The sequence below is a fragment of the Girardinichthys multiradiatus genome, chromosome 3 (assembly GCF_021462225.1).
Source record: "Girardinichthys multiradiatus isolate DD_20200921_A chromosome 3, DD_fGirMul_XY1, whole genome shotgun sequence".
NCBI classification, from domain to species: Eukaryota; Metazoa; Chordata; class Actinopteri; order Cyprinodontiformes; family Goodeidae; genus Girardinichthys; species Girardinichthys multiradiatus.
This window is the reverse complement of record NC_061796.1, coordinates 4,140,873-4,154,073: the sequence shown is the minus strand read 5'-3', so window position 1 is coordinate 4,154,073 and position 13,201 is coordinate 4,140,873. Positions and strand designations below refer to the sequence as shown.

General features: G+C 40.1%; 1 protein-coding gene across 1 annotated transcript; it reads left to right on the top strand.

Annotated features, from left to right (window-relative positions):
• Nucleotides 1-188: 188 nt before the first annotated feature.
• On the top strand, nucleotides 189-13,010 carry LOC124865567. Its single transcript, XM_047360759.1, has 4 exons — nucleotides 189-4,495; nucleotides 5,424-5,649; nucleotides 9,460-10,262; nucleotides 12,363-13,010. The coding sequence occupies exons 1-4, from the start codon at nucleotides 3,718-3,720 to the stop codon at nucleotides 12,635-12,637; spliced, it is 2,082 nt and encodes a 693-aa protein (XP_047216715.1). The 5' UTR covers nucleotides 189-3,717; the 3' UTR covers nucleotides 12,638-13,010.
• Nucleotides 13,011-13,201: the final 191 nt, after the last annotated feature.

Genomic DNA, 13,201 nt, shown 5'->3' with positions numbered 1-13,201 from the left:
CAATTCATTATATTTACACATAGATTGATTGCCTTTATTTTTGCTAATTATGATGATTTTTCGCTTACAGCTAATTAAAACACGAGATTTAAGATTAAAATATTACATCAGACCAACAAAAACACATTTTTAAACCCTGCTTAATGGTTGTATTTTTTTTATCTAACAAACGAGCCTCATCGGGATGCATATTCCAATTTATTGAATATATCAAAACATCAACCAATGGTGATATGATGTCATAAAATCTTAAATTAAGACATTGTTTTTAGCTCCATGGTATCAAAAATACCAAACCGACCTCAGGAATTATGTGATAGAATGGTTAGAAGCATGGGTACGAAACAAATGTTTTACAGGCACGAAATGGAAGTAGGAAGGGACGAAATGGCAACACGTAGGTATGGGATTGGGGTACGAATACACTCTAAATAAAGTATGTCTTATTAAAGAAAGGAATACTAGATTTTGTCACTCATGCCTGGCACTTCAAGACAGATCATAAGACATTTTCTCTACATTGGAAACCAAATGATTAGTCTGATGTTTATTTATTTGCATGTTTATTCTAACATACCTTTAATTCAATAAAAATCCATTAAGAAATAAAATTAACAGAAGGCCGTCGAAACAATTCGGTTATTAGACATATTTGAAATTAACAAAATAAATCTTTGATTATATAGAGATATCAGCCAATGTAAAAAGAATATGTTGAAGTGTGAAACTGTTATACAGTGTTTGTATGTGGCCTGATTAGCTTGAATCTCCATTCATTTAAACTCAGAATAATTGACCTGGACTATAATAATCATAATATTTATCACATTTTAGTGAGAGTGCCTCATGACGTGACAATGTTCCTCTGTGGCTTTGCTGCTCCGTCGTTTGTTTTGTGTCATTGCTCCCACTAGCGGTGAATTAGGTAACTGCATCTCACTCCCAAACATCCCGGCTCTCGGAAGGCCGTAACCCTCCAAGCACTGAACGTCCATGAACATGTTTTTATGGCTTATTTAAGGTTGGTCAGGGGCTCTCTCTATTCAGCCCAGAAAGCGAGGCTTGGTTGGCCTATTTGATCAACTCTTTAGCTATTTTCAGACATCGGTAAATGTCTTTAAGTTAACATCTTTTCATCTTTTTAACCACATTTAGTCTACTCTTGATTTAGGCCTAACGTAACTTCCTGTTTTCTGTCCATTTAAAGCCAGATTTAATACAACAGCAGCAGACGCGTGTCCAAACATAAGAGCCTTTGTAAAATGTGTCAGTAGAAATCAGAAAAACTGGAGATGTTTCCAGATCCTTCAATAACAAACACGTCATTTATTACTGTTTTGCGCATTGGATTATTGGAGGGTCTGAGAGGAGAGTCTGCGCACTGGACTGCAAGAAAAAGCAAATATCTCCACAAGGAACTCTGCTATTTAAAAGTTATTCATTCAGTTTAGAGAAAAAATAAAACCAAACAAACAAAAATAGTTCTAGATGCATCCGCAAATGCATCCGAATATTTCAGATTTATTTTTCAGACAAAGGTCACACACAGATATATTAAGTACAGGATTAGACAGTAAATGAAAAATAACCCCCAAATAAAAAAGAGGAAGCAGGAATTTGCATTATAACGTATGAATTTGTAACTGTAACGTCAAAAAGTGTCTTATGCCTGATCTGTCTGACAATCACTTACTACACAAAGTTAAGCGACATTTTTATTTTATTTTTGCTCTGTAGAACCAGTGCTCGGTGTAGACCACAACTTCAGTGTTTCTCAGCTCGTTTTCCCCACTATCCTCCGACTTTATAACACATCCCATTCATCTTTTGTTTTCCTTCGCTAGTTTTATTTTTAATTATACAACTGATTCGTCTGACTGACTTGAGAAACAATGTGGTTGGAGCACAACAAAAAGGACATGCTAATGGATTATGGTCCATCAGAAATAAATAAACGCAATGTTTTGTTTTAGCTTGAGCTCGGTCAAGTCTGTATGTTAATCAGTTTTTTGAATATATTAACAGATGTTTTAAATTCTTTTTCAGATTTTGTTCTAGTTGCAGCATTCTTGCTCTAAGGCAGTTTATATTCCCAAGTCAGAAAAAATGGAGATATATGATTTATTATTATTGAGGAGATTTTACTTAAGACTTTCGGGAGAACAATTCGGTTTAATGTCAGATGGAAATTTTGAAACACAACCTGCTGTTACTGTTTTATACTGTCTTATGCTCTTCCTTTAATTAATGGACAAAATAAAACTTAAATAATCTAAAATAAAATGATTTCCGTCTGCAAGAATGTTATTTTATTTTATGGGCTCGATTACCCATAATGTGCTTTGTATTTGTTTTAAAATAAATGGCATCTTAATTGGAGCTCTAAATGGAAACTGTGCCTGAAATTTACTTTCATACATTTTTCATCTCATGTCAGCGATTTGTCATATTTATTATTATCATAAATAAGAGGCTACTATGCCATCTGACCGGGTCATTTTTCATAAGTGAAAACGCAAATAAATATATACCTTATTTTATTCTGCTAATCAACCAGATATCCTCCAGTCCTTTTTTCAAGGTCCCAGCTTAAAGAATCCTGTCCGCATTTTATCAGAAACTCATAACATTAAAGCGATTAGACCTTTTTCTTTGAAGAGAATCAAAACCAAAGCTGCATTACCCATAAATGTCAGGATGCTATTAATTACAACACTGAATGCTCACCAGCACAGGAAAAATAAGGGTATCTTAATGTGTTTCTATACAGATCTGAGAGGGTTTTTATGCTTAAAAGGTGACACTGGCTGAGCAAAAGGATCACTGTGACGCATGCGGCTTTCACGCTCGGCATGCCATGACAAGTAAAAATGGATTTGTTTGCGGCAAATAGGCCGTGCCCAAAGGTTTATATCGGGGCGTTGCAAACAGAGAGAGCGTGGCAGCCTCCTCTCTGCAAATAACCCGTCTGTTATTCATAGCTCATGACCGTCTGCATTGAACGTGAAACTCAAGGTTTTTCCTGACCGCGTATAATTAGTTCATCGTGCAGTTTTTCCACTTTTACATCAAAAATCCTTTCGGATTGAGGTGCACTCCGGATATAGTTCAATATACTGGTAAATCAAAGATAAACACTGACAGTAGTTGATGCATGAAGTTAGGTGCAGTTTTGGGTTTAGTAAACAAAGTTAAACCTGTGCGCTTTAAATGAATATTGGTCCAAGGCACAAATAAAACATATACCTATCGTTATATTCCATTGTCCTTTCCCCATTCCCACCTTTAGAACATGCAGCCTGATTCTGATTACTCTGCTCAGCCTGATTGGTCTATAAACAGCCGGAGGAGCAATATTGCATTCACTCTGTGTGTGTTCCAGATTTATTTTACGCATGATGAACACACATTAGTCACATGCATGTGACTAATGGAGCTCTGTAAGTCTTCTCCATGATGCTCCTATTTTAAAAAAGACGCCAGAGGTTAATGGAAGGCTGAGGAGAGGACGGAGTTTTTGCAAAGTGGCCGGTGCAACAGCTTGGTTTGAAGCTGCACCTTTATCGTGTGAGCGTGGAAATCAGATAGAAGCAACCCTCACTGGAGCTGTACATGCGGACCAGCAAGAAGTGTCCAGAATGTCCCAAAATTCCCGATGCAAAGATTGGCTTTTCCAGCTGAAAAACTATTTGACTCATATAGCCAACACACGTCGAGATGCAGGCTATTTGTCAAATTGTGCCAGTGGTCACATGGCTTTGGCCCTCAGGAATGGATGGAGATGGATCCCCCACGTCAGCTTGTACGTCTAAGGGTTTCTGCTCCAGCAGTCTGCCTCAAAGTGGCTGGAGCGCAGAGTCGCGCAGGAACAATGCGAGGATTATTACCATAGAGCGACCCCAGCTGCAGAATATGGATTTTGATGAACGGATGTCTGGTTCCAGTATGTATTTACCGAGTTGCACTTACTACGTTTCCGGAGCGGACTTCTCGGGTCTCCCTCACTATTTAACCCAGAACCAGTCCTCCTGCCCCGTCACGTACCCATACCAGTCCTCAGCGCTGACACAGGTTCCGTCAGTGAGAGACGTGGCTTTCAGAGACTATGGCATTGATGCTTCCAGTAAATGGCACCACAGCAGGGGGAGTCTCTCGCACTGCTTCGCCGAGGACGTCGCGCACAGGGACGGCTGGGCGAGCCCGACGTCCAGGGGGGCAGAGATCCTGGTGAAAGGCGGCCACCCCAGCTCCTCCAATCCGACCCAGGGCTTCTGTGGCAGCGTCGGTAGGAACGGCGTCCTGCCGCAGGCGTTCGATCAGTTTTTCGACACGGCGTACGGGAGCGCGGAGGGCGGCGGCGCGCCGGCTGCAGCGGACGCTGAGAGGGACTGCAAAACGAGCCCGGCTCAGGCTCACCCAGGTTCCGACACGGCGGATAGCTGCAGCCCGGAGTCGCCATCCGGCCACAGCGAGGAGAAGCAGAGCAGAGGCGGCAGTGAGTGAGGAGGGAAAATCTAACTGCTGCATGCTCTTAAAGCTTTTTTTATATGCAGTTTTATAAGGACACGAGGTTTATGGAGGGCTCGGTAACAAAACTATGTTATAAACTACAACATCACTTGTTTGGGATTGAAATTGGCCGTGAAGACATTGACGTAAAGTTTGGACTAAGAGTCTAAACAAGATTTCCCCTCTTTTTCGCCGAAAGGCGTGCTTTTATATTTTATTTCCCTGCAAATAGAATTATTTATTGTTCTCTGTAACTGGCAGTGAGTGGAACATGGACGTCATGTCAAAAAGCCTTGATATAACTTTTGCTATGAGTCGGCGTCTTTTAAGTAAACTTAACTAGACTGAAATAAATTTGGTAAATTGCTTTTCTCACAGCCTGAAATGCCTTTTGCAACAGTTTAATGCCTAAAATGCGCGATGGATATCTTCGTCGTTGTTTATGGTGTTTATAATTAATTTTAAAATTAAACAGGTTTTCTTTATTTGCCAAACCTGTATTAAAACGCACTTTGGTGGACTCAAATGTTCGCTGGTCTTTAGTGCACAAAAGCTGAACCAACAGCTCTGTCGGCGCTCGACCATAAGCGTCATATAGCAGACCTGATACTTCTATGTATGGTTCAGGCAAACACAGAACCTCTTAAAACCATGTACATATTGGGTTTTTAAAAGATTTCCGTATGATTTCACAACTTCCGACATGCCCAAGATGCTTGACTCTTAGGCGCAGTCTTTATTTACACATGTCGCTCCTGCGGGCCTCAGAGCAGGGAGGGGGAGGACACTTGAACTCCAACGCTCATGTAATGCAGGACCACCATGACCGGTGATTTCACGTTGTTGTAATGCATCTGTAAAACCCAATAAGACCGAATCAATGATCATTATTATTTTTCATCATTGTGTTCCAGGTGGCCAGAGGACGCGCAAAAAGAGGTGTCCGTACACCAAGTACCAGATCAGGGAGCTGGAGAGGGAGTTCTTCTTCAGCGTTTACATCAACAAGGAGAAGCGCCTGCAGCTCTCCAGGATGCTCAACCTGACGGACCGCCAGGTGAAAATCTGGTTTCAGAACAGGAGGATGAAGGAGAAGAAACTGAACAGAGACCGTTTACAGTACTACAGCACAAACCCTCTGCTCTGAAACAAACAAAAACAAATGAACTAAGACTGCTGCCGAGCGCCCTTACACCAAATCAGGAGGAAGGACTTTTTTTTTATTTTTAGTGTTTTTTATTTTCATTATTTTGAAAATCTTGTACTAGTAATCTTCAATTAATTTTGAGCTATGTCGTATTATTGTTATTATTATTATTGTTATTATTATTATTATTGTTATTATTATTATTATTATTATTATTATGAAGGGTTACATAGGCACAGAAAAGTCAAACACAACCAAATTACTGTCCTTGATTTTCTAAATAATAAAAAAAACGTTTTCCCAATAGAAACACGATTTTTCTCTTTCTCTTTCTTAATACACTTAAAAACAATGTCTTGATTTATTTTTTGTTTTTTGCTTAACGGAAATTACGCACGCACTTTAGGGTTTCTCAAACAAAACTTTTGCCGTCATGGCCCCTTCATCATCATTTTCTTCACTACCGGCGGTAACCAGAAACCCCTTTTTGTATGTATTATATGTTTTAAACGCCTTTCACGTCCGAGTAAACGTGGAATATGTTTTAGCTCCAAACTGCTGATGAATTAGGTCAATATCTCCAAATATAACCTAATCTGATCGGTTTAAATGTCCCAGCACACAGTTCTTGCATGATGCCTTCATGCTTGAGAGGTCTGATGTCATTTGATAGCGGAATAAGACTCGCTGCATTTAGTTGTGATGCTCATTACAAAGAGTCCATTCATTTGTTATAGGGGTGGGAGAGGGAAAGCTGATGTTTGGTTTAACACGCCTGTTAGGATAAATGTGATGCGAATAAACACACACACACACACACACACGCGTCTTCTCAAACAACATGTTGCTTAATATGCTTATATTGAATGGTGACCAGAATTGTTTCATTCAAATGTGAGAAGGCGACTTTTCATTTTTTTAAAGTTTTGGAGAGATTGGCAAAATCTACATTAAAATTGGATTGATTTATTCATCATTCCTAAAATTTGCATCTGTTAGCACAGATTTTGAAAGTGGGACACGATGGCCTTTTTAAAGTGCTGTCAAACACGTGGAAAAAGACCACGTGTTTAACATCTACTTCAGCTTTGTACCGTCCATCCGCTTCCTGAAAACAACCTGAATGAGCTAATAAAGGTCCTGGATAGATGGTTCTTCACACCGTGCATCCTGAACTGGGACCATACATCCCACAGGAGGAACGAGAAATAAAATGAGTCATTGCTATGAATGTATTTAATAATTCATTTATTTACAATCCTTAGGAGAAACTGCTTTGAAAAGTCAGGAATAAATAAATATAGTTTGAATTCAAATGTGTAAAGCCTGGGTCCACGCAGACAGCTTTATTTCGACCACTGGGCCCATGAAAACAACCCGAATGGCCTGCCATAAGCTAATAAGGATCCTAAACAGCGCATCCTGTTGGGCTCCCAGGAATTCCGCTTTGATTGCAGCACATCCTCCCAGTTGCTCCAGTAACTTGGCCATAAAAGGGCGGATTCGTCTGGACCATTTGGTGTGCAGTGCCATAAAGCGTCTGAGACCAAGGTTATTATCTGGGATTTGAAAGGAGGGGACTGAAAAAGCATTGAAACGTGTGTTCGCGGACCTTTCCTTCGTCATTTGTTGCAGCATCTCACCGCCGCTGGTGGGAATGCTCATGATTCGGGTTTTTTTTTTTTTTGGTTGTTGTTGTGAGTCGAGTCCGTCTCTGCCCACTGGGTGGCGCTCCTCAGATCAATGTCATTGCCGTTAATTGAGATGACATATAAAAGAAGTTGGAACTGCAGCTCTGAGATGCTTTTAGAATATGTTGCCACCTAAAGGATTTGATGAAGGTAGGCCCGGGAATAATTCACATGCCCTTTTTTACGGCACGATGACTTTTGCATGGTGATTTATGAGGGAGTTATCCCAGATCATGTCCAAGTGAGAATCACAAATCTGAAACTGCTGTGTTTCATGTAATAGTATAATTTAATGAGGAATTGCTGGAAAATAACCAACAAAAATGTTTGTTTCGCTTTGGACAACATACATGATGTGTACCTTAAATTAGATTTGGACATACATGAAATTTGTCTTCAGAAGAACGCGTATTCCATTACAAATGTGTTATTTATTTGGACACTTATTTGGAAGCCGCTTGTTGCGTGTGCACGCACTATCCCTATTGGTATTTTTGTTCAGTCTCTAACAGCTTCTTAAAACTAAAAAGGATTAAAACGTTGCCTATGAAACGGCGTGAGAGGAGTGATATAAGGGGATGATAATAAAAAAAACAAAAAAACAACAACAACATATTGAAACATGACAGCCGGGGCTAATTGGGTATTTTCCTTCATCGCTGTTTGACTGCACCAGGTCTGAAGCCATATAAAACCGGGGCTCTTATTTCTAGACTTTACGGCTCCAGACTTTTGGGGTGGGGGAGATAGACGTGACCGCGGTGGAGTATTTCAGGGCCCATCTTCAGAGACGTTTCTGGCTCGCCCTGAATCTGCAGGCCCGTCTTTTAACTGACCAACTCAGCTGGACGGGTTTTCTCTAACGGAGGTGTGTATTTGTGCTTTTGATTTGTTTTCTTGACTGAAGCAATCCCGGAAAAATGTCAGTGATTCCTGGTTGCATTCTTTAGCTGCTGAGGTAAGAGTAATGCGAAATTATCCATGACAAGAGGAGCAGTGAAATACATATGATTCAATAGCAAATCCAGATATATTTTTTTTACTCAATTTAATTTAGTTAATTAATTAAATTATGTATTAATTTATTTATTATTCTAAAAGTAAAGTAGCTGAACTTTACAATACAACGTGATTAAATGATAAATGAATACATAGTAAAAACGAGGTTCATTTAAATCAAACACTCCACTGAACTGAGATAGTATTTTTACCTCAAGCACCATTCTGGATAAGAACAATGGAATGAATGGGAGACATTACAAAAAATATATTTTATTTGTTTTGCTGTGTTTTTGAACTATAGTTATTTCTGCTCGAGAATTGTATTTATTTATTTAAAATCAAGACAAGAAATCCTTTAAACATTCCAGCAAATGTATAAATAATAATTCATTGATTCTTCTTCCACAAATACACAAACGGACTCCCTTGGAGCCTTGCCTGTATTAGATCTGCATTAAATAAATGTGCCTCCAGGGTATTGTTCAGCTTTGGCTGGTTATGCATTCAGCGTGTAGTAAAAGTTGTGGGCTATTGACACCATCGTGGCATTTGCACCCACAAGGTTATAGTCAAACTTTACATCACAACTGGCTTTGCTTTGGTATGTGCAGCTGTGCGAGCGGATGAAACGCAGCGCAGGCCTAGATGCTGCAAGATTTAAAAGTGAAGTCCAACAATGATGTTCAGAGTTGCACAAAAGACAAAGAGTCCCTCCTCGACAGGAAGTTTTTTGGCTCTCTCCTGCACTCTTACAGGGACCTCTCCAACCCTTGGTTTTTACAGTGCTGTAAAAGTGGCTGTAAAACGAAGCATTGTGCTTAGTTATTGGGGACAGCTTTCAGCAGCTAACTTGTTAAACTGGGGCTGCTGCTTACTTGAAGGCGTCGCAGTTCTCGGTAATTATTTCCGAATAAATTCTGCATTTTTTAAAATAAAGCTGGAAAGCATCACCTTTTTCTCAAACTTTTCTTCTTTTTTTTTTACTTGGACTTAAACAAAATATACGGCACATTAGAGTTGGCTGCTCGGTCTGGGAGGAGTCTACAGTCGGCTGGTGTTTTAATTGGCTGCAGACTTCAGCGAGAAGCGTGAGTATCAGTAATTATTCAGCAATGTTTTTGCACAAGAAATTTCAGACAGAGAGGGCCATCTTCATCCGCCGCCAAATAACAGCGCGACGATGTCATGTTCCAACAACCAGGCTGGGAACTCTTTCTTTGTGAACTCCTTAATCAACGTGAGAACTGACGGCGCACCTTATTACCAAAGTAACAGTCTCTATTTGCCACCGGCCTCGGAATATTCATATGGACTCTCTGGCGGCTCCTGTTTCCCGGTAGTCGGGAAGCGCAGCGAGCCGACGACCCAAAGCACGATCCCGTCCTCGGTTCCGTATGTCCAGGGGATGGAAACGTGGGTGGAAACGTCCAGGTCCTGCCGGGTCGATCAACCCTGCAGCGGCCAGCGTTTAGCTCAGTGTTCATTCTCTCCGAGCATAAAGGAGGAGAGCGGCTGCTGTCTTTATGAGTCTGACAAATTGCCTAAAGGAGCGACAGCGGATGACATATCCTACTCGACCGCGTCCTGCCCGATTACCCCCGGCAGCACCGTGCCGGTCCCGGGCTACTTCCGCCTGTCTCAGACCTACGCGTCCTCCAGGCTTTATCAGGATGTTCAACCACACACGAATCACTTCACTCTGCAGCGACCCGGTCGCTTTGAAGGCCAGCCCTCCCAGTCGCAGTCCGCCTCTGCGGAGCCGGAGCGCGGGGAGAGCCACGAGGAGGCGCCCGTCTCTGCGCCGTGCGCGCCGGCCAGGGAGGAGGAGGAAAGCCGCCTCTCCTTGGAGAGCTCATCTTCCACGGAGCCCGCTGAGACGTGCGGCGCGGAGTGTTCAGACAAGTCCGTAAAAGGTGAAAACTTGCGAAGCTGCTGCAGAATGACGCAAAATCATCAAGCTTCACAGACATGTCCATATTTTTTTTTTAAGTGGGCGGTTATTGTTTTACAGCCAATTAAGGTTTCTGATGCATGATAGAGGGGTTTCAGCTTTATGTGAACCAGGAGCTCCCAGATCTGTTTGTTTGGGCTGAGACAAATTTGACCATGACTTGGCCAATCAGAGCCGAGGATTGGATATTGTGCCGGTTTGGTTGTATTTAAAATGGAAACAGGACCCCATTAATTGCGCCTTTATGTCATCATTGCGTTTTCATTTGTTTTTATTGGTATCATCACTGACTTCAAAAACCGAGCGAGAAAATCATTCATTAAAAATAATACAGTAACGATTATTGAATAGGAAAGTTGGGCTTACATGTATTTTTTGTTAAAACCTATTTTTCATACTGTAAACACATTTTTGTGGTTTTAACAGTAAAATCATCGTATATTCGCAACAATTTCTATCGTTAAAGAATGAACGGTGTGTTACTGTGTTTTTATTGGCAACACAATAGTGTTCCCAGCGGTTCTATGATCTGTTTACATCATGTTATTGCAGATTGACCAAGCTTTCCAGAAATATTTTAATTTAAAATCTAATTTAAATTGCAGTAATATTAAAATAAATGGACAAAACAGTGATCAGTCAATTAATTCAAATTCATTTAATTTATATAGCACCAGCTCAAGGCTAATATGATCTCAAGACTCTTAACAACAAAGAAACGTCCAATTCATATCCAGAAATATGTAAATTTAAATCTATCCAAAAATGATCGAGTCATACAGACACATTCAAATCCATTTACACACACTCCAACTTCATCTTAGTTAGAATACAATGTAACCAAATTCGGTTTCTAATGCCAACTGCTATAAAACTGTCTGTCTAAGGGAGCCCAGCCGATCGCACTAAATCAATCACTTTATCTTGAGATAAAACCGGTTGCTGTTCTCGACTTTAGTGGAAAATCTTTGAAAGATTGTCATTCTTTAATTTACATGAGCTACAAGGGCAATTCCCCCTAATAAATGCGCTAGATAGTACAATAGAACTGACATGAATTACAGCAACAGTTTCAGTTCAACATCATGTCTGTTAATGTTTATTTTAAATTTACAATAAAATGATTTTCCTGTAGGTGTTCATACAGTACTGATGCCCTGCTGTACTTTCATTTTAACTTTAATTCTACTGTAAAATGAAAATACAGGATACTTTGTTATATTAATAATACATTGCAATGCACTGTAAACAATGTTTGGTTGTGTTAACAGTAAAGTTAGTGTAATTACAACGCTTCTTTACTGTTGAGGCAACGCTGTCTGTCACTGGTCTATATGATCTGTTTGTATTGTATTATTGTAGACTTACAATCCATTCTGCTATATATATAAAAAAAAAAGCTCTATACCGTAATCTAAATTACTTCAATGTTAACTAACATTAAAAACAGCGAGTGTTCAGTCTTGAAATAAAACTGACTACATGAATGTGTAATTAATTTTTTACACAAGCTAAAACATTTCTTCCTGTAATAAAAATAATAAATAAACCTGCAGCATGAATTTAAATGAACATTTATAACAGTTTATACGTTAGTGCATCATTTTAAATAGTTTTAAGATTTTACGTTATATTTTACAGTAAAACCTTCCTGCCTGTTGTTATTTGTGCTGCAATAGTGACTTTATTGTTGTTATTTTGACAATAAAAACTATAGAGTGTGTTAGTTGTCATAAAATGAGCTTGTAAAATATTTGTTAAACTGTGGGCGGTGTGTTTCCATATTACTTGGCTTTGGTCACATCTGTGCGTAAAAGTGCGGTGAAAAATAATCAATCAATCAAACAAACAAACACAATTTAACAGTTCTGGGTCGGAGTTTTCGGTCAAACTCTTGCATTTATAAATCAGATATTAAATTTGACATTAAGTGTCTGGCTGAGCTTCTCAAACGTGGACAATGTAGTTTTCATTTAGGCTTTTAATTTCTACAACCCACACCTTCACTTTTATGATACTGGTTGCCTTCAGTAATACTGCGGCGCATTTGCCACTCTTACAGGAGCTGGGAAAATGGCGAGCACGGCCAACTGGCTGACAGCAAAGAGCGGCAGGAAGAAGCGCTGCCCCTACACCAAGCACCAGACTCTGGAGCTGGAGAAGGAGTTCCTCTTCAACATGTACTTGACTCGGGAGCGTCGCCTGGAGATCAGCCGCAGCGTGCACCTCACCGACAGGCAAGTCAAAATCTGGTTCCAGAACCGGAGGATGAAACTGAAAAAGATGAGCCGTGAGAACAGGATCCGGGACCTCTCCAGCAACTTTGGGTTTTCGTGAGACTTTGATGAGAAACGGCCTCCTCCTCCACTTCATCCTCTCCCCCTCCTCCCCCTTCTCTCCCTACCCAAACTGTGAGAGTATAGCCTTGGAGAAACAGGACCCAACTGCTAACTTATTGATCAGAGCTGTTCTTGTCTTGGATTTGTATTTATACATGGTCACATTTGATCCATCTAGTTGTTCAGGCTTGTACATATTGTGCGCTCAATCTGAACGATCCATTGGAAATTGCATGCTGGACTGAGCACTGGCTCATCTGTGTCACAGTTACATGTAGGCCTGAATGTGAAAAAACAAGAGGTTTGGTGAATATTTAGCTGATCAGATGAATAAAAACAATATAGCCACATACGTCTTATTTCGCTCAGAATCACAGGCTATGTGTGTTGTTTTAACAGTTCACTTGTTGCAAGTGCAATATTTTCTTTTTTTAATTCAGTAGATTTACAGTTTTTGTACATTGTTGTAGGTCTATGGAGGCCTTTGGGTATCTAATGTTGACCAGTCCTGATTTAGGCCCCCAAAATATGTTGAATGTAACTTTTTCAGCCCATATGTTTC

Coding starts and splice junctions, on each gene's coding strand:
- LOC124865567 (XM_047360759.1), top strand. CDS start 3,718: ATGCAGGCTATTTGTCAAATTGTGCCAGTGGTCACATGGCTTTGGCCC. Junction 5,650..9,459: donor TACTACAGCACAAACCCTCT/GCTCTGAAACAA, acceptor GTAATTATTCAG/CAATGTTTTTGCACAAGAAA. Junction 10,263..12,362: donor TTCAGACAAGTCCGTAAAAG/GTGAAAACTTGC, acceptor CCACTCTTACAG/GAGCTGGGAAAATGGCGAGC.